General features: G+C 48.9%; 2 protein-coding genes across 5 annotated transcripts; both read right to left on the bottom strand.

Moving 5' to 3' along the window:
* Positions 1 to 1,213: 1,213 nt before the first annotated feature.
* Positions 1,214 to 11,198, bottom strand: LOC112857267 (dipeptidase 3). 2 transcript variants are annotated; one of them, XM_086689143.1, is made up of 10 exons: positions 10,804 to 11,198; positions 10,335 to 10,461; positions 9,705 to 9,834; positions 9,474 to 9,615; positions 9,116 to 9,185; positions 8,823 to 8,999; positions 8,432 to 8,516; positions 7,871 to 7,946; positions 7,252 to 7,387; positions 1,214 to 1,353 (listed from the first exon to the last, which is right to left on the bottom strand). In XM_086689143.1, the coding sequence occupies exons 1-10, from the start codon at positions 11,064 to 11,066 to the stop codon at positions 1,345 to 1,347; spliced, it is 1,215 nt and encodes a 404-aa protein (XP_086545269.1). In that variant the 5' UTR covers positions 11,067 to 11,198; the 3' UTR covers positions 1,214 to 1,344. The 2 variants fall into 2 exon arrangements, with proteins under 2 accessions (XP_086545269.1, XP_086545270.1); XM_086689144.1 differs by lacking the exon at positions 1,214 to 1,353 and adding an exon at positions 5,061 to 7,160 and having other exon boundaries at positions 10,804 to 11,176.
* On the bottom strand, positions 11,178 to 22,989 carry DPEP2 (dipeptidase 2). 3 transcript variants are annotated; one of them, XM_086689136.1, is made up of 11 exons: positions 22,854 to 22,989; positions 22,301 to 22,564; positions 21,840 to 21,966; positions 21,446 to 21,575; positions 21,220 to 21,361; positions 20,856 to 20,925; positions 20,562 to 20,738; positions 20,089 to 20,173; positions 19,384 to 19,459; positions 18,287 to 18,422; positions 16,575 to 18,193 (listed from the first exon to the last, which is right to left on the bottom strand). In XM_086689136.1, exons 2-11 carry the CDS (start codon positions 22,519 to 22,521, stop codon positions 17,936 to 17,938), a joined length of 1,422 nt encoding a protein of 473 aa, XP_086545262.1. In that variant the 5' UTR covers positions 22,522 to 22,564; positions 22,854 to 22,989; the 3' UTR covers positions 16,575 to 17,935. The 3 variants fall into 3 exon arrangements, with proteins under 3 accessions (XP_086545264.1, XP_086545263.1, XP_086545262.1); XM_086689138.1 differs by lacking the exons at positions 16,575 to 18,193; positions 22,854 to 22,989 and adding an exon at positions 11,178 to 11,302 and having other exon boundaries at positions 22,301 to 22,739; XM_086689137.1 differs by lacking the exons at positions 21,840 to 21,966; positions 22,854 to 22,989 and having other exon boundaries at positions 16,574 to 18,193; positions 22,297 to 22,730.
* Positions 22,990 to 24,949: the final 1,960 nt, after the last annotated feature.

The raw sequence follows: 24,949 nt of genomic DNA, 5'->3' as shown, positions 1-24,949 counted from the left end.
CTGGGAATTTCATGCCCCTTCCCCAGAAGCTGCTGCCTCCTTGGTGGGAAGGACACCCACCCGCCTCCTCGGTGGCCCGTTTGCCCCTTTGGAACACTACACTATGTTCTTTAGCCAAGTTCTTTCATCTTAATTTTCTTTTACTGTCTCACCCCCTGGGGATTCCTTTACCAAGTCGTTTACTTATTCACTCTTAACTTTTCTTTCACTTTTCACTCCCCTGCTTCAGATAACTTATCCTCGTTGGCTTTACTTTAACATCCTTTATCTCTCTAGGCTATCCTTTCAGTTATTTCTTTCTCTATCAGAAAACTCCAAAGCCCATCTGACTTGTTTATCTGCTTTTTTCCCCTCTCTTTTATGGCTCAGAGAGCTTTAGAACATAGCGGAAGAATCAGTGGTATCTCCCAACAGAACTCAGACTCTGACTACCGTCTCCTGTCAGCCTTAGTTCTGGGATGGAATGAGGAAAGTCATTGGGTCCTGTAGGAGGACTTCCAAGCTGACCACCATTCTGACCCTTACCCCACAGTCACCCGGCCAGGGCCTGTTGACTTGACCTCCTGTCCTTCACGCCACCTTCAGCTGTCCACAGTAGCAGCCTTCCAAATGGACTCCCTGTTCTCTCCCACTGCTCATGGTAGCGGCACCTCTTCTAAAGAGAACGCCCATGTTCTTCTCTTGGCCCACAAGGCCCTGTTCCAAGTGGCTCCTCCAACTTCCACAGTTCCAGCCTTCTGGCCTCTTTCACTTCCCCAAACTCATCTTTCCGCGCATTACCTGCTCTTCACTCTGACAGAGTGCCTTTCTACCCTCTGCCCCCACCCTCACTAACCAAGCTCCTTGCTATTAGGGTAGGTCTCATCCTGGAGTACCACCTCCTCCCCCAAAGACTTCCCTGACCCACATCCATCCACCCCACCTCACCCTCCACTGGATTGGGCTGTCCTTAAGCACTTTTCCTTCACATTCCCCACTGGAGGGGGAAATGTGTTGGTGGGGATCTTTGATTAACATTTTTCATGCCCACTAGACTGTAGACTTCACAGGGACAGGACCTTTTCAGTATTGCTGCCTTGGTATTCTCAGTCCCTTGTCCCAACACATCTTTTGAATAAAGAATGAATAAGTGCCCCCTCCTTCCCATCTTCCCTAATGCTCTGCAAAAGTTCCTAAAGCTTCCACTGCACCCTCACATGCAGCCTCACCTCAGGGGTGGGGTCAGGTACTGTGTGAAGGAGATAGGTCACTGCAGCCCAACTGACAACCTTAGACTCTGAGAGAGTTTGTGGCTAGGATACAACTTCCCCCGGTTACTATTGACTGACCAAGTAGCTTGTAACATCAGGGTACCTGCAGGCGAAAAGAAAAATATTTGAGGGGCACAGACACTTCAAAAGAGAACTATGGGATGCCTGCATGGCTCAGTCAATTAAGTGATGACTATTGGTTTCAGTTCAGGTCATGATCTCATGGTCATGGGATAGATCCCCACATCAGGCTCTTCACTGACAGTTCAGAGCCTGCTTGGGATTCTCTCTCTCCCTCTCCCTCTGCCCCTCTCTGGCTTCCACTCTCTCTTGCGTGCTCTCTCTCTCAAAATAAATAAATAAACATTTTTAAAAAATCAATTGCCTATTCACATGTAAAGAACACATTTAGGGGCGCCTGGGTGGCTCAGTTGGCTAAGTGTCCGACTTCAGCTCAGGTCATAATCTCACAATTCATGGGTTCAAGCCCCGTGTCAGACTCTGTGCTGACAGCTCAGAGTCTGGAGCCTGCTTCGGATTCTGTGTCTCCCTCTCTCTGTTCCTCCCTCACTTGTGCTCTGTCTCTCTCTCTCAAAAATAAATAATAAATGTTAAAAAAATTTAAAAAAGAACACTTAAACTGCCAAAACTATATATATATATATATATATATATAATACATGTATATATATTATATGCATATATATAATATATATATATAATATATATATAAAGAATACATCTATCAGGAAAATTATTAGAACACATGCAACAAAAATTCCAAATTAGCTTAATAAACATTACAAAAAGATAAGGTAAAATATTAGCAATACGAAACCAGAAAATATTGAAAAGCTCAAGAAGGAATACAAGATATGAAAAAATATAATTATTCCAGGTGTCTATTGCTACATAACAAATTACCCCAAAATAACAATGGTTTAAAATAACAATCAACAAAAACATTTGTTCACAAACCTGCTGGCTGAGTAAAGTTCCACTCTACTCTACATGGCATCAGCTGGAACCAGAAGATCCATTTCCATGATGACTCATTCACACAGCTAGCAAGTTGTTACTGGCTATAGGCTAAGAGCTCAGTGGGGCTGTGGATCAGGGGATTGGGTACCCAACATGTGTACCTCTCCACGGGCTGCTTGGTTTCCTCATGGTATAGTGGCTGCAGTTCATGAATGAGCACCCCAAGAAGCAGGGAGTAGAAACTGACAGTTTCTCTAGGTCTTGGCCTGGAAACAGGCCCAGCATCATTTCTGCTGTATTTTACTGCTCAAGCAATAACCAAGCCCAGATTCAAGAGAGGGTGGGGAGGCACTGAACCCATCTCTGGATGGGAGAAGTATCAAAGAAATATGGGACCATGTATTAAAGTTACCACAATAATATTTGAAAAAAATTTGTAATTCAGAATGAATTAATAAATTGGAAAGACCAAATTAAGCAATCGTCCCAAAAGAAGAAAGAGAAAACAATGAAAGGGAAAACAAAGATGGAGGATAGAAATAGGATATCTGCACAACAGGAACCCCAGAAAAAGAGTAAAATAAAAAATGGAGAAAATCTACAGCATGAACAAACCTTGAAAACACACTAAATGTAAGAAGCCAGACACAGGGGTGCTTGGGTGACTCAGTTGTTTAAGCATTTGACTTTGGCTCAGGTCATGATCTCATGGTTCGTGAGTTCGAGCTCCATATCAGGCTCTTCGTGGTCATCTCAGAGCACATTTCAGATTCTCTGTCCTCCTCTCTCTGTCTTCCCCTCCCCTGCTCACTTGCACTCCCTCTCTCTCTCTCTCTCAAAAATAAATAAAGATACTTAAAAAAAAAACCCCAAAAAACAAAGGAATTGAAAGCAGGGACTTGAACAGGTATCTGTATGCCAGTGTTCATTGTGCATCTGAAAGGTGGAAGCAACCTTGGTTTTCATCACCAGATGTGTAGATAACAAACTGTGATCTGTACCTACAATGGAATATTATTCAGCCATAAAAAGGAATAAAGTCTGATATATGCTACAAGGCAGATGAACCTTGAAGACATTTTGTTAAATGAAATAAGCTGGATGCAAAAGGACAAATGCTGCATATAAGTTATCTAGAATAGACAAATTCAAAGAGACTGAAAAAAGAATAGAGGTTACCAGGGGCTGAGGTGAGGGGAAACAGGAAGGTATTGCTTAATAATTACATTACATTGTTTGAGATAATGACCAAGTTTTGGAAATACCATGATGTTTGTTCAACATTTGTGAGTGTTTTTAAGCCCACTGGTTTCTGCACTTGAAGATGGTTAAAATGGCAAATTGTTACATATCTTTTACAATTAAAAAAAATAATGTGATATACGAAAACCACTGAACTGTACACTTTATTTTTTTAATTTTATTTACTTATTTTGAGAGAGAAACAGAGAGATCATGTGGGCAGGGGAGGGACAGAGAGAGAGGGAGAGAGAAAGAATTCCAAGCAGGCTCTAGACTGCAGTGCAGAGCCAGTGCGGGGCTTGAACCCATGAGCTGTGATATTATGACCTGAGCTGAAACCAAGAGTTGGACGCTTAACTGACTGAGCCACCCAGGTGCCCTTGAACTGTACACTTCAAATGGGTGAATTGTGTGGTATATCAATTTTATCTCAGTAAACTTGTTTAAAAACAAACAAAAAATCCAAGATGTAATTAACCAAATAATTCTAATATTTAGAGGATGATAGGAGGAGAGAGGGGGAGTGAGAGCTAAAAGTCCTCTGGACTTTGGGGGGCACCTGGGTGGCTCAATAGGTTAAGCGTCTTGACTCTAGGTTTCACCTCAGGTCATGATCTCATGGTTCGTGGGTTCGAGCTCCACATTGGGCTCCATGCTGACAGCGTGGAGCCTGCTTGGGATTCTCCCTTTCCTTCTCTCTCTGACTCTCCCCCATGATCTCTCTCTCAAAATAAACTTTAAAAAGGGTTAAGAAAATAAAAACAAAATCCTCACTTTTCAAATTACTGAGTCAATAAATAATATCTAAAATGTATGTCTAAAGAGCTGGCATTTGGGATGACTGCGTGGCTCAGTTAGTTGAACCTGTTCGACTCTTGGTTTTGGCTTAGGTGATGTGTTTGCAGTTTGTGGGTTTGAGCCCCCACCCACGTTGGGCTCTTTTGTTGGGCACAGAGCTTGCTTGGGATTCTCCCTCTCTCCCCCTCCTCTGCTCATGTGCATGCTCTGTCTCTCTCTCTCAAATAAATAAACTGAAAAAAAATAAACAGCTGGCAATTAAATACATTATTTAGAAATATGGAGGAAAATACCAGTAAATATCGACAGTTAAAAGTGCTGAGTGATTGCTGGGAGAACAGAATTGGGGAATGGGAGTGTGAGGATAGAAGTTGGGGAGCGGACTCTTCAGCCCACCTGGCAGCTTAGTGTATTACCACAAAGTGCACCCCTAAATAACCACCATCCCAGGCAAGGTATGGACATTGCCAGAACTCCAGAAGTTCCTTAATGCCTCCTCCAATTGCTACCCCATGCCTCCCCACCAACCACAGACACTTTTTTTTTTTTGTCTTTGTTTTTTTATTTTTTATTTTTATTTTTTTTTCAACGTTTATTTATTTTTGGGACAGAGAGAGACAGAGCATGAACGGAGAAGGGGCAGAGAGAGAGGGAGACACAGAATTGGAAAGAGGCTCCAGGCTCTGAGCCATCAGCCCAGAGCCCGACGCGGGGCTCGAACTCACGGACCGCGAGATCGTGACCTGGCCGAAGTTGGAAGCTCAACCGACTGCGCCACCCAGGCGCCCCAGTCTTTGTTTTTTTAAATGGAGATGTAATTGACACATAACATTGTGTAAGTCAGGCATTTTCTAAGTATCTGGGTTTGATGATACCACTTCTTGTTTTCTTATTTATTATTTGTTTGTTTGTTTATGAGAGGGAGGGTGCGAGTGAGTGAGGGGCAGAGATAGAGAGAGAATCCCAGGAGAGGCAGTGGGGGAGACAGAGAGAGAGAGAGAGAGGGAGGGAGAAGCAGGGCTTGTGTTTTACTGGAAGCAAGGCTCAAGCTCACCCGATGTGGGACTCAAACTCCTGAATCGTGACATCATGACCTGAACTGAAGTCAGAGCTTAATGACTGAACCCCCAGGTGCCCTCTTGTTTTCTTATTTAAAGTCTCAACCTGAGCATGCATCCCTGAACATTAAGTTTAGTCTTTTCTGGGTTTTGTTTTGTTTTTTCAAGAGGCTCTACTCCAACCCCAAGATCAAGAGTTGCCTGCTCTACGGACTGAGCCAGCCAGGGGCCCCAGTTTTTTAAAAAACTTTTTATTGAGAAAAAAATATCCATACAGAGAAGTTCACATACCATAAGTGTATACAGCATGCTGAAATGTTCACAAGATGAACACGCCCATGCAACCAGGACCCAAGATACAGCACTTTACCCAGAAGTGCTTCCTCACGCCCCCTTCCAGGCAATACCTCCCCAAAAACTGACTGTAACGGTATAGATCAGTTTTGCTTGTACTTTATATAAATGGAATGACATAATATATGTTATTTTGTACTGGCTCCCTTCACTCAACATTACTTTGAGAGATTCTTGCACGTTGTGTGTAACTGTCCTTGGGTATATGTCTTCAACTTTAGTAAAAAAAAAAAAATGTCAAACTGTCTTCCAAAGCAGTGTTTATCAGTTGAATCAGCCACCAGCAGGGTATCCTCCTTGCTCCATATCATTGCTAACACTTGGTATTGTTCACCTGTTAAATTTTAGGTGTCTTTACTATGAGTTTTATTTTGCATTTCCTTAATGGCTAATAAGGTTGACTATCTTTTCATCTTCTTATTGGCCAATTGAATATCCATCCTTGTAAAGTTCCTATTCAAATATCTTCCCCATTTTTATATGGGGTTGTCTGCCTCTGGATATATGCCTTTCGTCAATTATATATGTTGAAAATTTACTCTTTGGCTTGCTCTTTCACTCTTTTTAAATTTTTAAAAAATTAATTTATTTTTGAGAGGGGGGAAGGGGCATGAGAGAGAGGCAGAGAGAGAGAGGAAGGGGCAAGGAGAGAGGGAGGGAGGGAGGGAGAGAATCCCAAGCAGACTCCTCATGTGGAGCCTGATGTGGGGCTTGAACCTATAAACCACAAGATCATGACCTAAGCCAAAATCAAGTCTGACACTTAGCCCACTGAGTTACCCAGGTGCCCTCTAGGTTCAGCTTCTTAAAAACAAACAAACAAACAAACAAACAAACAAACAAACAAACAAACAAATGTAAACCTTTCAGAGACTGCTAACCCACCCATTGTTACACTCCATGATGGGATAGATACCACACTTGAACTAGATTTCTTTGTGCTCTTTTGTGGGCTCAGGCTTTTATCATAATAACATGGTAAGATGCCTCTGCCCTTCCCAAAAGAGACCAAGTTGGAGGCCACTCACTTGAGAAACTGAGGTGAGACCTACAAGACCCCTCACCAACCAAGAGCCCACCAGACCCCACTCCCCTGCTCCCCAGGGAGAAGGAAGGACTTTCACATTTGGCTCCATACCCAAAATGTTTATTCTCAGCATACACTTGTGCCTGGATGACTAGGAAGGGGACTTTGTGAGACTTTGCCACAGAGACCTCTGGGAGACTGGCCAGCTCACCAGAACTACAGGATGAGGATTGAGAAGGTGGCAGCAACCAAGAAACTTAGAACAAAGTATGGGGAAGCTTTTGAGGGCCTCCGGAGGACCTGACTGATTGGCCACTCGGTCACCTCCAGGTGTGTGGCGAGGTGTTCACTCTGAAGCTGAGATAGGAGGTGGGAGTGGCAAGACCTGACCACCTGCCTGTCTGGAAACTCATCCTCCACAGGGTTCTGTCCATTGTTCTCCTCTCTCACCTGGGGGTGGGAGTCAGCAGTTAGTGGCTCCCATAGCACCTCTCTCACCCACTCTAACCACTGCACTATCCTTTTGCCCAACCCAGCATACCTGTTCCACGTGTCTGAAGACCCGCAGCAGGTTTCCACGAAGGACACCCTGGAGCTCTTCCTCACTCCAGCCACGACTCAGCAACTCCTCTATCAGTACTGGGTATTTGGACACGTCCTCTAGTCCCTGAGGGAACCTGTGTGGCCATGGGCCACCAGCTGTGGAACCTGAGCCCTGATCCTGGTCTAGGGCCCAGTGTCCCACCAGCCCCAATCACACATGTGAAATTGAAGGCCATATTCTCCAGGCTACTGAATGTCACTTTGGAAGCTCCTTGAAGACAGAGCTTCTGTGGTGTCTACCCCCTGAGCAGATGGCTGGCCTACAACAGATCTGCTGAGCTGGGACTGCAGCAGGTGCTAGGTAAATGGGCTCTGCTGGGGTGGGGTGTCGGGGAATACTTAATTAATGTGACGATCTGGAGTGGCAGTGGGTCCACCAGGCCACTGGAGGGACAGGGAGAGCCCAGGAATCAGCCCCTGGGAGTGGAGAGACGTCAAGTGAGCTGGAAAACCAGAGCCTGTAGATGAGGTCTGAAGGGTGGGAGGACCATGGAATGGAGAGACTAAAGGACTCCCTGCTGTGCCCTGCTCAAGACAAACCCCAGGGAAATACTCACCGACCAGACCCATCATAATTCCCGCCAATCCCAATGAACTCTGATCCAATGACAGCTCTGATGTGGTCAAAGTGATCTAGGTGGCAGAGGTTAGTGTGAGCAGCACTATGCTGGAGTCAGGCCCTGGGACCAGCCCTGATCTGGGGAAACTCAGTCCTGACCAGTTCTCCTGCCCACAGCACTCCAGGCCATGGCAGCTGACTTCATGGAGCTCCCAGCCCATTGTGAGTTCTGAAGTGACTACAGGCTGAACTGTGTCTCTTTAGAATTTTTTCTGCCCAGAAGCCACCCTGCCTCTGGGTTCCTTGAGAACGCATCTGTCCTGTCCAGAGAGGTGAGAGCAAAAGACATTCAGAGGCAGGGGCAGTTGCTTCCCCCAAATCCATCAACATTGACTGTGGCCCCAGATCTGGGTGGCAGCGAAGAGCCGTGTCTTGTCTCCTGGGTTGTCAGAGGTCTGCCCATTGCCCAACAGGTGTGCTACACTGCTGGAGCTGTCCTGAAGGCCCCATGGCCACAGGTTCAAGCTCAAACTGCACAAGAAGTTGAAGTGAGGCTCACCTGCCACGGTGGACACATTAGCCAACAGGTTGCACTGTAGCACCCCCATAGACAGCGTCACCATCACAATGCCACCATTCTTCTTCTAGAAGGATAAAGAAATGAACACTCAGCCCCCTCAGTTTGGCTCTTCAGGCCTGATGGCCTGCTCTGTGCCCTGGGGGCCTAGTAGGACAGGGCTCAGTCCTGGCTTCAGGGGCTGGAAGAGGTTTCAGCTCTGGGTTTGTGGGAGCCTGAGTGGAGCTGATTTGGCCTCAATTTTCAGAGATGGGGAAGGTTAACCAGCCATGGGTCCAAGGGTGAGGCCTGGACTGGTAGCTTTGTTCAAGGTCAAGAATGTTTGCATGAAACGCGCCTAGCTCTGGGTATGAGGGCTGAGGTAGCTGCTCACCAGAAGTTGCAGAATGTCATCAGGAACATTCAGCAAATTGTCGCACACAGCCCTGGAAGCTGAGTGGGAGAAGATCACGGGAGCCCTCGACACCTTCAGTGCCTGCCGCACCAAGGTGTCTGACGCATAGGACAAGTCCACCATCATGCCCAGGCGGTTCATTTCCCCTACCACCTTCTGCAAAGACAGTTTGTTTGTTTTTTGAGGTGGGGGAGATGTCAAGGATGCACACACGTGTACACTATCTGTAGGTAGAGAACGGGTGGGGTAGGGTATGGAACAGGAATCCTCACCTCACCAAAGCTTGTCAACCCACTGACGTTGGTGTAGAAGTGGTGTTTAAACTTGGTGGAACTTTCTGCCCTGTGGGACAGCCAGAAGAAGGCAATCTCAAAGGCAACATCCTGGGCATCAGAGCCTGGGGGCTCTGCAGTCCCTCTGTTTGTCTATCCACACCCCCTCCCCCTCCCCCAGCCCCCCCCCCCTCCCCGCCCCTGGAATAGAGTAAGGCCCTGGGCCAGATGCTTTCTGGGAGTGTGAAGGACCTGTTGAGAGTCCAGCCTCCTTTTGTGGATCCCTCTGTCCTCACCTGTCTGGCAGTTGCCCCACCATGTCATCTACCATTTCACCGTGGCTAGGCACTATGCTCACCAGGCCGTGTTGCAGGTAAAGGTAAGTGTCAGGAAGCGCACTCCCAGCAGGTAAAAACTGCGCAGCACAGAAAGGCTGCTGTCCAGTGAGTGACCACCCTCCACACCAATGAGGCAGGCCAGCTTTTGAGTGCTGTTCAGACCTAGAAGAGGATGGATAATCAAGTGGTCAGGGCCCAGGGCCAGAACCATCAGAGTGAGCCCCTAACTATCTCCCCATTTGCCAGCCCACCTTTGGCTGAGGTCACAAGCTCCAGTTCAGAGTAGGAGGCACACATGCGACGAATGAGGTCAATCTGCTCCAGTGTGAGGCGCACAGCATCCTGGTCCTGTGTCTGGCATGGGGCTTGGGCTGACCAGAACTAGAGGTAGGCCCCGGGGGTCCAGAATGAGATTAGAGTGGTCTCCAATGTCCTTGGCCTGCCACTCCTTCTCAGCCCCCAAGGTGCTCATTTGGGTCATTGGCCCAGAACGAAACACTACATGACCCTATGGTATCCTGATGCCTATTAAGCTTGCTGCCAGCAGCCAAACTGTGGACTGTGAAATATCATTGTCTGCCGTTTGTCCATGTGCTATGTGAATGCCCCAAGGCCAATCCACTATATCCTTTGTGGCTCTAACTCTAACCCCACACTCACCAGGGATTTTCTGGTCACTTTCTGTGTGTCTCCACAGAACCTGGGTACCCATGTGGTTGGCCTGTCTTGGCCTCCAGAGCCCCCACATTCCCAGCAGTCATGCGATGACACATTGTGTGTTCTACGATTCTAATCACTGAGAGGCCTGCCTACCCAGGTTTCTGTGGCCCCCGACATTCCCCAGCAGCCATGCTGTGGCACCCTGTATATCCCTGTGGTACCTGGGCACCCACGAGGCCATCCCTGAGCTTGTCCAAGCTGGTCTGGCCATAACTGAAATTGCGCAGGTTAACATCTTGTAGCCTGTTCTGGAAAAGCTGTCTCAGGAGCAGGGGCAAGTGGTTGTGGCTGGGGGCATCAAGACAAAATTAGAGTGGAGAACATGGACTCAGGTCAGACAGGGCATGTCAAAGTACCTGGGCATGTCCTGTCCCCCTCCCCCACCCCCCCCCCCCACCTCACACAGACAATATGGAAAAATTCCTGAGGTGCAGCTTTGAGGAGGGGTGGGGGCCTGTAGTGGACACCAGGAACAGGGTAATGGGGGGAGGGGACCTGGCTGATGGAGGAGAGAGTTCATCCAGAGGTGGTGTGAGGAAGCCTCCTCACTAGCCCTGCATGCTGAGGACCCCCTTCCCCTACCCAGGTGTGGGCTCAGTCTCCACCTGCCCCCACACTGCCCCTGCTCACCCGTCCACAAGAGGGAAGTCCCGCATCAGGGCCCGCGCGCGCTTCCTCAGACTTGGTGTGCTGGAGGTGAGCGGCGTGGTAGGGGAACTAGAGAAGGCCGTAGTCGGATTGCTGGGGGCTCCGGGTGTGGTCGGGTCGCTGGAGGTGCCAGGAGTGGTCTGGGCACGGGTTACCGCCCTCTGCAGCAGAGACAGCAGGAGCAGCAGACGCAGCAGAGGTCGCCAGCGAAGCGCGTGGGGGCCCTCGAGGCCCAGGGGCCTCATGTTGAGCAGGGTCGGCCGGGCAGGCAGTGGCCGGTCTCGAGAGGAGGGGCGCGAGGGGCAGAGGGCGACGGTGGGGTCCTGACCGGATTTACGTGACCCGTCGTGAGGAGGGGCTGCAGGCAGAATGCTTCTCCAGAAGAGCAGGGATCCGCGACGCAGCTGCGCAGCGTGGCCAGAAGGGGCGACACAGACCTCCACCCTCAACTAGAGGGCGCCCCAGGGGGCCAGACCAGCTTCTGCCGCGCAAGAGCACGCGAGTGGGAGAGCGGCAAAGAGAGAGGGAGAGATCCCAAGCAGGCTCTGTGCTCAGGGCAGGGCCTAACCCGGTCTGGATCCCATGACATCCTGACCTGAGCGGAAATTGAGCGTGACGCTCAACCGACTGAGCCACCCAGGTGCCCCTATAAATTTTTTAATAAAAATGAAATTTAAGAATAATATGGGAGGGGCGCCTGGGTGGCTCAGTCGGTTGAGCGTCCGACTGCGGCTCAGGTCATGATCTCACGGTTCGTGAGTTCGAGCCCCGCGTCTGGCTCTGTGTTGACAGCTTGGAGTCTGGAGCCTGCTTGGTATTCTGTGTCTCCCTCTCTCTCTCTGCCCCTGCCCCGCTCGTGCTCTGTCTCTCCCTGTCTCTCAAAAATAAATAAACATTTTTAAAAATATTTAAAAAAATTAAAAAATAATATTATGGGAAACCATTTTGTTTTAGTAACTAGTATTGAAATTTGCATCTGTACATTTGTTAATACATGGGCACACACAAAAAAGACTCTAGATTCTAGGGGCTCCTGGGTGGCTTAGTTGGTTAAACAATATGACTTCAGCTCAGGTCATTATCTCATGGTTTGTGGGTTCAAGCCCTGTGTCGGGCTTTGTGCTGACAGTGCAGAGCCTGGAGCCTGTTTCGGATTCTGTGTCTCCCTCTCTCTCTGTCCCTCCCCTACTCTCTCTGTGTCTCAAAAATAAACATTAAAAAAATTAAAAAAAAAAGACTCTAGATTCTAAACATTAATTAACTACAGCCATCTTGGAAAGGGGGTAAATTACTCCCTGGTCAATTTATGTCACATGTTTTTCTGCAATATGGTCATCCTGGCTGAAGGATTTTGTGGGTAGTGCTGGTGAGGGCTGGCCCGTTTGCTAAGAGATTAGTGGAGGCACCACAGCAGCTGAGCCTGGAAAGGATGGGGTCTGCATTGGGCAGGGAGGTGGAGAGGCCATCCCAAGTTGGCCCATAGCTCAAGCAAAGGTCTAGTTCTGACAGGATGGCTGTCTGTAAGGGAGGAGCTGGAAGGTCCTCAAAGGTGTAGAACAATGTGACAAAAATTCTTACTGCTAAGAACATGAGGGGGCTTGGTCTGACATGACTTCATGTGGGGCAGAAATCCTCCTTCAAGGTAAGGCGGTTTCCAGGATGGCTGGAGGCCTGAGCGGTATAATTCATTGTTTTCTGCAGAAAAAAGCCCTGACACAGGGGAAACTGATCTCAGAACTGCACCTGGGTGGCGTCTGGGCCTCCTGGGCCTGCATGAGGTCCTACCAGGCTGAAAGGGGTCTATAACACAGACTAAAATATGAATTGCCCCCTTCTGTATCTGTGTCTGTCAGCTGTTCTCCCACCTGGGCTCCCTGATAGGTGGGCCTCCCCTTTTGGGTGCCAGAAGAAGGGCCTTGACCTCTGGCCACTACTGCCTCCTGTCCATCACTGCTCCCTTCTCATGCCTAGTGGTTAAGGACTAAGTCTGACCCTGCTGCCTTCAGCTTTGGCTATCTCAGAAGAGAGGGAGAAAGAGAGGGAATGTTTATTCTGGTCTCATATACCAAGCTGACTTGCCAGGGGAGGTCTTCATTTAAGTGATATAAACAATATAGTGAATGATGAATTTGTTAATTCAAAACTTTATCAAAAGTTCAGAAGTATTGCACATACAGCTGTTTCCTGTAATAGTCTTAGGTGAAAGTAGGGAGCATAATGTCTATAATTGATTTTTTAAGTTTATTTATTATTTATTTATTTATTTATTTATTTTAAATGTTTATTTATTTTTGGGTGGGGGGAGAGAGGCAGAGAGAGAGGGAGACACAGAATCCGAAACAGGCTCCAGGCTCTGAGCTGTCAGCACAGAGCCCGATGTGGGACTCTATCTAGCCCATGAACTGAGAAATCATGACCTGAGCTGAAGTTGGATGCACAATCAACTAAGCCACCCAACTGCCCCTATGATGGATTTTTAATGTTATTGAATTAATAAATAAACACCATTTCACATGTCTGATTTTGGTTGACTAAGTAAATCAGAGTTATACTCTTCCTGATAACTGGAAATGTTGGGCAAAATATAAAAAGGATCTTCCTGAAGACATCAGAAAGTCAAACAAGATATTAAAAAATTACTTGATGAGGATCCAAGGAAAGTGAAAACCTAGAGATGAGCCCAACTTTTGGGCTAGTTCTTCTACTAGGGGTGTGGTGCTCTAAAGAGGCAGAGGTTAGTGTCCAGGGTCCACCAGAATAAGGAGAATCCTGATGAACACTTAGTTTTGAGTTGGAACACAAAAAAATGTACCTAGGAGAAAGAATGAATTGGAATTAGGGCCTTCTACTCCAGGTCTGCAGCAATTCTGGTTATTAAGCAATTGTCTCTCAACTCCAGATGCAGTCTTCTGTTCTCAGCTCTGTGAGGCTGGGGCTCAAACTCTTCCTATTTTTTAAACATATTTTTAAAGTTTACTTATTTTTTGAGAGAAAGAGAGAGAGAGAGGGAGGGAGAGAGAGAGAATGAGCAGTGGAGGGGCAGTGAGAAAGGGACAGAGGATCCAAAGCAGGCTCTGTGCTGACAGCAGAGAACCCAATGTGGGGCTCAAACTCTTGAACCACGAGATCATGACGTGAGCTGAAGTCAGACAACCAACTGAGCCACCCAGGTGTCCCTTAATAATATTTTTAAAGTTTATTTATTTATTTTGAGAGAAAGAGAAAGCACGCACAAGCGGGAGAGGGACAGAGAGGATCCCAAGCAGACTCTGTGCTGTTAGTGTAGAGCCCTATGTGGGGCTCAAACTCACCAACCGTGAGATCATGACCTGAGCCGAAATCAAGAGTCAGATGCTTAACTGACTGAGACACCCAGACACCCCTATTTTTTTTTAATGCTTATTTATTTTTGAGAGGGAGAGAGAGAGAGATTGGGCAAGAGAGGGGCAGAGAGAGAGAAAGACAGAATCCCAAGCAGGCTCCTCACTGTCAGTGTAGAGCCCAACTCCGGGCTCAAACCCATGAGAACCAACTGTGAGATCATGACCTAAGCTGAAATCAAGAGTCCTACACTTAACTGACTGAGCCACCCAGGTGCCCCTGGTGCTCAAACTCTCAAAACCACATTTCCTAGAAGCCTAGCTGGTTTCCTGTTACATTCTGTCAATAGGGGCGACAGAGCAAACTGAAAGAGGTTTTCCTGTTCCAACAGTGACAGTTGGCTGCAGTCTGCAACTTCTGGCTGTCATCGAGTAGCCTTGCCAACTCATGTTTAGAACACTTGCACCACCTCACAGGGCCCTGTCCTTAGAGGTCTGCTCCCTAGCAACACAGGGCCCTGCTGTAAGCTTCTATCTTCTACCACCTTTTCCCATTTTTTCCTAAATGGACAGTGAGCTGGATCAGCTCCCCTTGAAAGGGTCTGTAAAGGGACTAAGGCCATCTCAGAGTGCTACTTAATCCACCCAAAAGAAGTCAAGAAAAGAGGGAATAGGTAAAATGAATAGAAAACACTATTAGAACTTTCTGAGTACACTGCAGAGTACAGCCAATTTGGAGGCTGAGGCAAAAGGAAAAATGTGTTCCTATATACGTTTTTTAAAAATGTTTATTTATTTATTTTTGAGAGAGAGAAAGCATAAACAGGGGAGGTGCAGAGAGGGGGTGGGGGGGAGACGGAGTCCGAAGCAGACTCTAAACTGTCAGCGCAGCGCCTCACTCGGGGCTCAAACTCACAAACCATGAGATTATGACCTCAGGTGAAGTCAGATGCTTAATTGACTGAGCCACCCGGGTGCCTCATGATTTGTATATCTTCAATTTCTCACTGTGCTTTTATTGGTCTGAAAATGTATTACTTTCCCTTCATGTTTGAAGAATATTTTCACTGTGCATAGAATGGAACATTGGTAGTTACTTTCATTCATCAGGCTAAAGATATTCCACTGTGTATGGATTTCTATTATTTCCATTAAAACTCATTTGTCTGGCACAAAAACAGACACATAGACCAATGGAATAGAATAGAAACCCCAGAACTAGACCCACAAACGTATGGCCAACTCATCTTTGACAAAGCAGGAAAGAACATCCAATGGAAAAAAGACAGCCTCTTTAACAAATGGTGCTGGGAGAACTGGACAGCAACATGCAGAAGGTTGAAACTAGAGCACTTTCTCACACCATTCACAAAAATAAACTCAAAATGAACAAAGGACCTGAATGTGAGACAGGAAACCATCAAAACCTTAGAGGAGAAAGCAGGAAAAGACCTCTCTGACCTCAGCCGTAGCAATCTCTTACTCGACACATCCCCAAAGGCAAGGGAATTAAAAGCAAAAGTGAATTACTGGGACCTTATGAAGATAAAAAGCTTCTGCACAGCAAAGGAAACAACCAACAAAACTAAAAGGCAACCAACGGAATGGGAAAAGATATTTGCAAATGACATATCGGACAAAGGGCTAGTATCCAAAATCTATAAAAAGCTCACCAAACTCCACACCCGAAAAACAAATAACCCAGTGAAGAAATGGGCAGACAACATGAATAGACACTTTCTCTAAAGAAGACATCCGGATGGCTAACAGGCACATGAAAAGATGTTCAACGTCGCTCCTCATCAGGGAAATACAAATCAAAACCACACTCAGATATCACCTCACGCCAGTCAGAGTGGCCAAAATGAACAAATCAGGAGACTATAGATGCTGGAGAGGATGTGGAGAAACGGGAACCCTCTTGCACTGTTGGTGGGAATGCAAATTGATGCAGCCGCTCTGGAAAGCAGTGTGGAGGTTCCTCAGAAAATTAAAAATAGACCTACCCTATGACCCAGCAATAGCACTGCTAGGAATTTATCCAAGGGATACAGGAGTACTGATGCATAGGGGCACTTGTACCCCAATGTTCATAGCAGCACTCTCAACAATAGCCAAATTATGGAAAGAGCCGAAATGTCCATCAACTGATGAATGGATAAAGAAATTGTGGTTTGGGGCGCCTGGGTGGCGCAGTCGGTTAAGCGTCCGACTTCAGCCAGGTCACGATCTCGCGGTCCGTGAGTTCGAGCCCCGCGTCAGGCTCTGGGCTGATGGCTCAGAGCCTGGAGACTGTTTCCGATTCTGTGTCTCCCTCTCTCTCTGCCCCTCCCCCGTTCATGCTCTGTCTCTCTCTGTCCCAAAAATAAAATAAACGTTGAAAAAAAAAATTTAAAAAAAGAAATTGTGGTTTATATACACAATGGAATACTACGTGGCAATGAGAAAAAATGAAATATGGCCTTTTGTAGCAACGTGGATGGAACTGGAGAGTGTGATGCTAAGTGAAATAAGCCATACAGAGAAAGACAGATACCATATGGTTTCACTCTTATGTGGATCCTGAGAAACTTAACAGAAACCCATGGGGGAGGGGAAAGAAAAAAAAAAAAAAAGAGGTTAGAGTGGGAGAGAGCCAAAGCATAAGAGACTGTTAAAAACTGAGAACAAACTGAGGGTTGATGGGGGGTGGGAGGGAGGGGAGGGTGGGTGATGGGTATTGAGGAGGGCACCTTTTGGGATGAGCACTGGGTGTTGTATGGAAACCAATTTGACAATAAATTTCATATATTAAAAAAAAACTCATTTGTCAGTTTTATTGCTGTTCCTCAAATTAATATGATTTTTTTAAAATATGACTGTTTTTAAGACAATCTCCTGTCTTTTTCTTCTTGCAGTCTAACTTTAAATTACACAGTTTGGGGTTATTATGAGCAGCACTGCTTTAAATATTATTTCATATGCCTTTTGGAAAACCTATGTATGCATTCCTGTTGCGATATATACCTGGGGCAAAACTGCTCAGTCATGGGGTATGCATAGGCTAGTAGTATTAACTATTATTTTTATTAGCCATTATCTATTATCATGTTATTTATTATTATTAGCTGTTGTCCTTAGTATTAACTCTTAATTTTGGCTATAATTAACAGAGTTGCTATTGCCATTAATTGCCTGGGGGTAAGATAGTGTGGTTGTCTAAGTAGCTTGTGCCTCTCAGAAAGGAAGTCCCTGAGGGGCAGGGCAAGGAGTGGATGTATATCCAGGGAAGTTCAGTCATTGGAAGCCCATGTACTATCCTGTAGCCTGGCATTCTGGGCTCTATCCAAACAGGAACAAAGATCATTTGTGATCCAGGCAGGTTCCTTTCTTGGGAATATGAACCAGAGTTCCCTTCAAGATCCCCAGGTGGTGGTCAGTGGGTCAGGATGTGGACTGAGGTGAGCTATTGAGAGGCATCCCAGAGGAAGGTCCACTCTCCCACAGCCAGAGCTACTCATTGTCTTCTTCTAGTGCTGAGCCCAACCATCTGGGCCTTCTCAGGCCATGCTAGTGAGACTCAGGTGTTGCTAGAGTAAATGGTGGCTGAACTGCAGGTTCCTCCACCAACTACCAGAATTGGGAGCTGGCACCACCAGACCCCGCCACAGAGAAGGACACTCATGCCTGTTTCCATGTGTAAAACATTTATTTTCAGGAAATGTGTCTGTCTGCATGATGGGGGGGGGGGGGGCGGGGAGGGCAATGTGGGGTATCTGCAACTGCCATAGTAACATCTGGTAGGATTAACTGGGTCACCAGAGCCACAGAATGAGGACTGAAAAGGCAGCAATAACTGTGAGGCTTGGGGCCACATTGGGGGAAGATTTTGACAATAACTGTTTAGGTGAACACTTAGGTGCCCAATGTGCCGAAGTCTCAGTTAGTTTCTGGTCTCGAGCCAGATACCGTGTCTGAGGCAGACGTGAGAGAACAGAGCGGCAAGAACTGCCCAGCTGCTCATCCGGGAATTCATCCTCCAAGGGGCTTTGCCCCTTGCTTGTCTCCCGTACCTGGAGGTGGCAGTCAGTGGTCAGCAGCTCACACAGCAGCCCCAACACACTTGCTCAGGCCCCTGACCTACTCCTTTGTCCAGCCCAGCATACCTGTTCCACCTGTCCAAAGACCCGCAGCAGGTTTCCACGAAGGACACCCTGGAGCTCTTCCTCACTCCAGCCACGACTCAGCAACTCTTCTATCAGAACTGGGTATGTGGACACGTCCTCCAGCCCCTGAGGGAACCTATATGGTTGTGAGCCAGTCAGCTGTGGAACCTCAGCCCTGTTCCTTGTTCATGACTCAAAACCACAGCCTTATGTGTCCAGGGACTACTGAATCCCAGCCCTTGTCTGACACGGGAAATGGATACTTGGAGAGAGTAAGTGATTCACCCCTGTTCTTCATCCTGCAGAAGGAAACTCCCAACCTCTTTGAATATTCATAACAACTCATCGAATTATACTTTTTGGATCTATGCCTTTCACGGAATGCAAGGTTTTCCTCCATTTATAAAAAGAAGAAAAGCTTTTATTTATTTATTTTTCAGTTTATTTATATATTTTGAGAGAAAGAGAGAGAGCATGGACAGAGAGAGAGGGACAGAAAGAGAAAGAGAGAGAGAGAGAGAGAGAGAGAGAGAGAGAGAATCCCAAGCAGTCCCCGCACCATCAGCCCAGAGCCCGATGCAGGGCTCAAACCCACAGAGTGAGATTGTGACTTGAGCTGAAATCAAGAGTAGAACGCTTAACTGTCTGAGCCACCCAGGCGCCCCTAGAAGGAAAGCTTTTTAAGACCCAGCTGTAGGCAGAGGAGTTGGTCAGTCCACACCAGACCTTGCTAAGAGTCTGCTCAGAAGCAGTGGGTCAGCGGCACTTGGCTGGCTCAGTAGGAAGAGCATGTGACTTTTGATCTCGGGGTCATGAGTTTGAACCTCATATTGGGTATAGATATTACTTAAATAAATAAAACTTAAAAAAAAAAAGGCAGTGGGTCTGCTGGAACTAAGGGTGGGGCACTAAGGGTGGGCAGATCATGACCTAGGGGTGGGACCAATGGGTCACAGACAAACAGAAACACACTCTGTGTGTGGGAAGATGCCAGGTGGGCCTAAAGTCCATGAGGATCACAGTGTGGTGGGCATGGTGACTATCAAGGCCCTACTGTGGCACAGCTAGCCCTAGAGAAGCCCCAGAGAAGCACTTACCGTTTAGCCCCATCATAATCTCCACCAATCCCAATGAACTTGGATCCAATGACTGCCTTGATGTAGTCAAAGTGATCTGGGGGATGAAGGGTCAGCAGTGTGGGGCTTCTAGGACAGGGGTGAGGTGGGGACTGGTCTCTACTGATTCCCCTTCTTGCAGCCTGTAGGCTATGGAGGCCAATTCCTTCATGGCTTGGCACCCAGTGTGCCAACTTGAGGAGGTAGATTCCAGTTGGCTCTAGACTGGAATTTAGATTTGGAGTGGACCCCAGTTGGCCATTTCTCATTCAGGATTCACCTTGCCTCCAGTCTCCTTGAGAACCATGGGGGCCCCTTTCCATGGGTGTGGAGGATGAGAGATGGATAAAGAATATAATTGATAAAGACCAAAGAGACTTAAGGGGCTGCCCAATCCCTTGGCCAGAGGCAGGGGCAGGGAGCTTTATGAGCCCCTAGAGAAGCACAGATGGTTAGCACCTGGGCTCTATGTCTGACTGCCTCCTTTCTACCCATCAGTATTGTAGTATCAATTCTGTATCTTCAGTTCCACATGGCACCAAGATGCTTTATACTGTCCATCATTGAGTTTTTGGGCACTGTGTCTATGGCCAACAATGAGTCAGACCACCGGGGCTGTTCTGAGGCCCTCCCCCCAAGGCTTCGGGTCCAAATCAGAGCTATTCAGAGAGCCCAGGTAGGGCTTACCTGCCACAGTGGACACATTGGCTAACAGGTTGCACGGCAGCACCCCCGGTGACAAAGACACCATCACGATACCGCCATTCTTCTTCTGCAGGGGTGGACAAATGGACACTCAGCTTGGCCCCCAGAGCAACCACCTGCCTCTAGGCTCCTGTGAGGAATGTGTTCAGCTCTGGTTTTGAAGTCAGAGGAGACTTCACCTTTCTACACTCTAGGATTATGTGAATGGAGGAGTCTCAGCTCTGGTTGGTGTGGAAATGTCTTGACCATGGGGGGCTTATAGAGTAGAGGAGTATTTACCACTTAGAACCCCCCACACCTGGGATCAAGAATTCACGGGCTGTGGACTGTGGGTTTGTGAGGGCAGAAGATGTTCAGCCTAGGGTTTGAGGAAGTTGAGGGAACAGGGGTTCAGGTTCAAGGACTCCTGGTTTAAACCTTTTGTTTTAGGTTTGAGAGTCAGGGTAGTCTCTCACCAGAAGCTGCAGGATGTCATCAGGAATGTTCCTGGCATTCTTGCACACACCCCGGGCAGCTGAGTGGGAGAAGATCACAGGTGCCTGTGACACTTCCAAGGCTCGCCGTGCCACAGTGTCAGAGACATGGGACAAATCTACCATCATGCCCAAGCGGTTCATTTCAACCACCACTTTCTGCAGAGACAGGTTAGGGAAAGGGCGTCTGGGGTGCACATGTGCGTGCATTTATCTGTAGGAACTGGTGGGGCATGCACATTCATGCGGGGCGGGGTATGGAATCAGGGTCCTCACCTCACCAAAGCTGGTCAGCCCGCTGACACTGCTATAGAAGGGATGGATGCCCTTAGATGAGCTCTCTGCCCTGCAGGATGGCCAGGAGACAGTCTGAATGGTGGCCATGACTTGGCCACAAGAGCCTACTGAACTCTCTATACCTGCAACCCCCTGGAGCAACAGTAGGGACCCAAGTTGGGCTGGGCCTGGCAGGAGGGAGTCCCTACTGGGATCCAGTTTTGCTTTGCAAACCCCTGCTCCCCCCCCTTCCCCCACTCCAGGGTCAGTGCCAGATCCCAGGGGTAAAGCTTGGTCTGAGCCCCAGTGTGATCTTGGGCAGATCGCTGCATCAGTGGGTGCATACCATCTGCACTGTGCTCACCAGGGTGTGTTGCAGGTGTGAGTGAGCGTCAGGTAGCGCACACCCAGCACATAGAACGTACGCAAGACGGAAAGGCTATTGTCCAGCGAGTGGCCACCCTCCACACCAATGAGGCAAGCCAACTTCCGGGTATTGTTCAGAGCTGGGGGCAGGTAGGTCAGATGATCACTTTCAGAGGCTGGGGTATCTCAATCAAGTCCCCAACACCCCCCACCAGTCTACCTACCTTTAACTGAGGTCACAAGCTCCAACTCAGAATAGGAGGCACACATGCGGCGAATGAGGTCAATCTGCTCCAAGGTGAGGCGCACAGCATCCCTTTCCTGGGTCTGGCATGGGACGTAGGCTGACCAGAACTGGGGGAAGGCCAGGGGTTGGAGCTCCCTGGACTTCTCACAGCCTCCACAGCCCACACAGCAAATGGGGTCACATGTGATGCATTGCTTGTTTGGTGGTACTTGGATGCCCAGCAAACTGGTTCACTGCAACCCCTGTAGCCCCCAGCATCCATGTTGTAGAATTTTGGGGGGCCCTATGATAACTGAGTTTCCATGTGACTAACTCATGGTTTCTGGGGCCCCCACACTCCCTCTCAGCCATGCTATGTGTCCCTGTGATACCTGGGCACCCACGAGACCGTCTCTAAGCCTGTCCAGGCTGGTCTGGCCATGGCTGAAATTGCGCAGATTAACATCCTGTAGCCTGTTGCCATAAAACTGCCTCAGGACAAGGGGCATGTCATTGTGGCTGGAGGGAGAGCAAGGCAAGGTCAAGTCAGGGGGAAATGGGTGGGCTCCTTAGACCTTGGGATTAGGCAGGACATGGGGCCAGCAATGGGGGGGGGGAGGATGTCCCCCACACCACACTGTCACAGACTATAGTAGGACCCCTCGAGGCCTAGGCTGGGGAGTTCCCACCAGGGAGGGAGTGGCAGAGGAAGGGAAAAGGCACCCACGGATGATGGGAGACTGAATCCAGGGTGTGATGTGAAGGGGCTTCCTTAGGAGCCCTGCATGAGGACCTCTAGACCTGCCACGGAGTCGGCTCAGTCTCCACCTGCCCCCACATCGCACTTACGCACCCGTCCACGAGAGGGAAGTCTCGCATCAGAGCCCGCGCGCGCTTCCGCAGACTTGGGGTGCTGGAGGTGGCCGGCGTGGTCGGGGCGCTGGGGGTTCCCTGAGCGGTCTGGGCGCGCGTTAAGGGCGGCGGCAGCGGCGGCAGCAGCGACAGCAGGAGCAGCAGACGCAGCAGAGGTCGCCGGCAGGGCGGGGAGGTACCATCGAGGCCCAGGGGCCGCATGTTGCACGAGCCAGACAGGTGGGCAGGGGCCGGTCTCGAGAGCCTGAGGGGGCGACAGGGGCAGAGGGCGACGATGGAGTCCCTACCGTCGACTCGGGTCACGCGGCGGTGCGGTCTCGCAAGGGGAGAACCCGAGTCACAGGACCTCAGACCCAGCCGCGGAAAGCCGCGACGCGGAGCAGCTTGGCCGCCAGGCGAAGGCACGCCCTCCCCTCCCTCCGCCCCCCTGCCCCAGCCTACAGGGCTTCACCAGAGGGGCGGGCTTTCTGTTCTTACCCCTCACCCCACTCCCAGCGCTCTGAGGGGCTGACCCAGGTTGCTCTGCCTCTAACTTTGTTCTCCAAGAGAGAAGGCGTGGGTTGCTCCTTTCAGAGTGTAGCCTTGGGCTCTGAGGCCTCTCTCATCAACATTATGTCCCCACCTGCCTGCATCCTGCACCGGCCACCCTGAGGGCTGCACGCAAGTGTCTCTGGCCTCTCGGTTTCCTAGTGCTGAGCCATGTGGGGGTGGGGGTGGGGGTGGAGGTGGGAGGAGGAAGTCTCTGGAAATGAGGGGTTAACCTTGTGGACTTTGCATTCAGGAAGAGGCCCTCTGCCCCTGACCTCTCTCTCCCCTACTTTACTCCCTTGCCTGCATGTCTGTCCCCTGGGGACTCCAGCCAGAACTGGGAACTGTCAGGGGTGCTCCTACCCCTGTCTTCCCCAGTGTGTCTCAGGAAAGACCTCCCTCCTCAGGAAATGCTGTTGCTCCCTACGGTCTGAATGGAGGGACTTTTGGGACGTGAACTGAGCAACCATCTGGGGGGTCAGGGACAGTTTACTGAACAGAGCAGGAACTCAGTAAGCTATTCGAGTGGAAGGAAATTAAGTCATTTTTAGGGCAGCATAGCACCCTATCCCCCATCCCAGCAACATTCCTCCCAGAGCTGCTGGCTTAGCTGTTGGCTAGGGTCCCTTCTACCTCAGTGTGGAAGCCCCATCTTCATTGAAGTCAGAGGTATGGGTCCTAAGGAAAGCCCTGGCATTTGGTTTCCTCTGAAGGCCCCACCTCCATTTTAGCCTCAGGCCTTCACCCTAGCTGCCTTCTCCAGGAACCACCTCCCTTCACACACCTCACAAATGGGGATGGCATCTTCTGGAAGCTCTGCCACTGAGAGGCTTCAGAGTTTCTGACCAAACTCCTTCATCCCCAGCCTCCCAAGGTTCTGCTGTGAACCTTGGCACCCCCTGGAGCTGCTTCACCTTTGGAACCTTTTCCAGGTGGCAGGAGTGACCAGCGCAGAGGTAGTGACCTAAGTCTGAGGACTAGAGACCTTAGAAACCATCCTAGAAAGGAAATGAGCAAAACTTTTCCAGACTACCTAGGAGGGGACAGGTCCCAGCTTGGGTATGTTTGAGTGTTTGGGCATGTGATGGTGTCCAGTGTCCAGGGAGTGGCACTGTGCTGAAGGTGGGTCTACTCTCTGACTACTGCAGCTGCAGGGGTCTTTAGGCAGTCCCACTACTGGAATGTGAGTCCCCCAGGGTATGTCTGTGCCCTGGGTGGCTGGGGAACCCAAACTCAGACTGGTCTCTCTCCTCTCTTTCCCCCTGATGCTGGTCAGCAGCCCCATGTCCACCCACGCGGCCAGCAGAGTGGAGAAAGGGAGGAAAAACTCTTGGGTCCTCTGATCTCCAGGGCAAAAACGTTGGTTTGGGGGATGAACAACTTATCTGTTCCACTCTTGTTAGCATCTCCCCTCCCCCTCCCCCCCCCCCCCCCCCCCGCCCCCAGGAAGTGGGGAGTATAAACAATGGGGAAGAGGTAAAAAGTCTATTCAAATAAATAGCTGCTGCTGACAGAGAAATGAGAAGGGAGAATTTAGTTTTTCGAGTTTTTTTTTTTAAAGCTTTTCTCCAGGGGCCAGATGTCTTACACCCCAAGACTTGGAAGAAACTCTAGCCCAGTAGAGACAGTCTATGCTGAACCATAGAAAGTGGGTACCATCTCTGTAGAAGATTAGTTATGCGGCACAATTTTTTCGTAACGTTTAACTTCAGTCCTTAAACAGGCTGGCACTCCTAGTCATGGCCTTGAAATGACCGTATAAAGTCAGGCACAGAAACACAGACATACCCAGACCCTTATACACTCAGGGACATGTGCATACTCTTACTCAAGTAGCAAGCAGATTTCAGCCATCTGGGTGGCCTGTTCTCTTTTTGACCTTGCCCAAGACCGTCTCTCTGCTCTGTCCTGTGGAGGAGGAAATAAGTACACACTAGCGAAATAAGTACACACTGTCTGTGGACAGACCTGGACAATTTGGGGAAAGAGCATGCTGGCTATGGACAGAAGAAGAAACAGGGGAGGCAGGGAAGCCCAGGGCCTGGCTCCAGAGCTGACCTGAGTGTCATCTGTGATGCTTTCCACCCTCTGCCCACTTCTC

This window comes from Puma concolor, chromosome E2, assembly GCF_028749965.1.
Source record: "Puma concolor isolate L17-30 chromosome E2, mPumCon1.1.hap2, whole genome shotgun sequence".
Classification (NCBI taxonomy): domain Eukaryota; kingdom Metazoa; phylum Chordata; class Mammalia; order Carnivora; family Felidae; genus Puma; species Puma concolor.
Note: the sequence above shows the minus strand (reverse complement) of the source record. Positions and strands in the feature narration are given on the sequence as shown.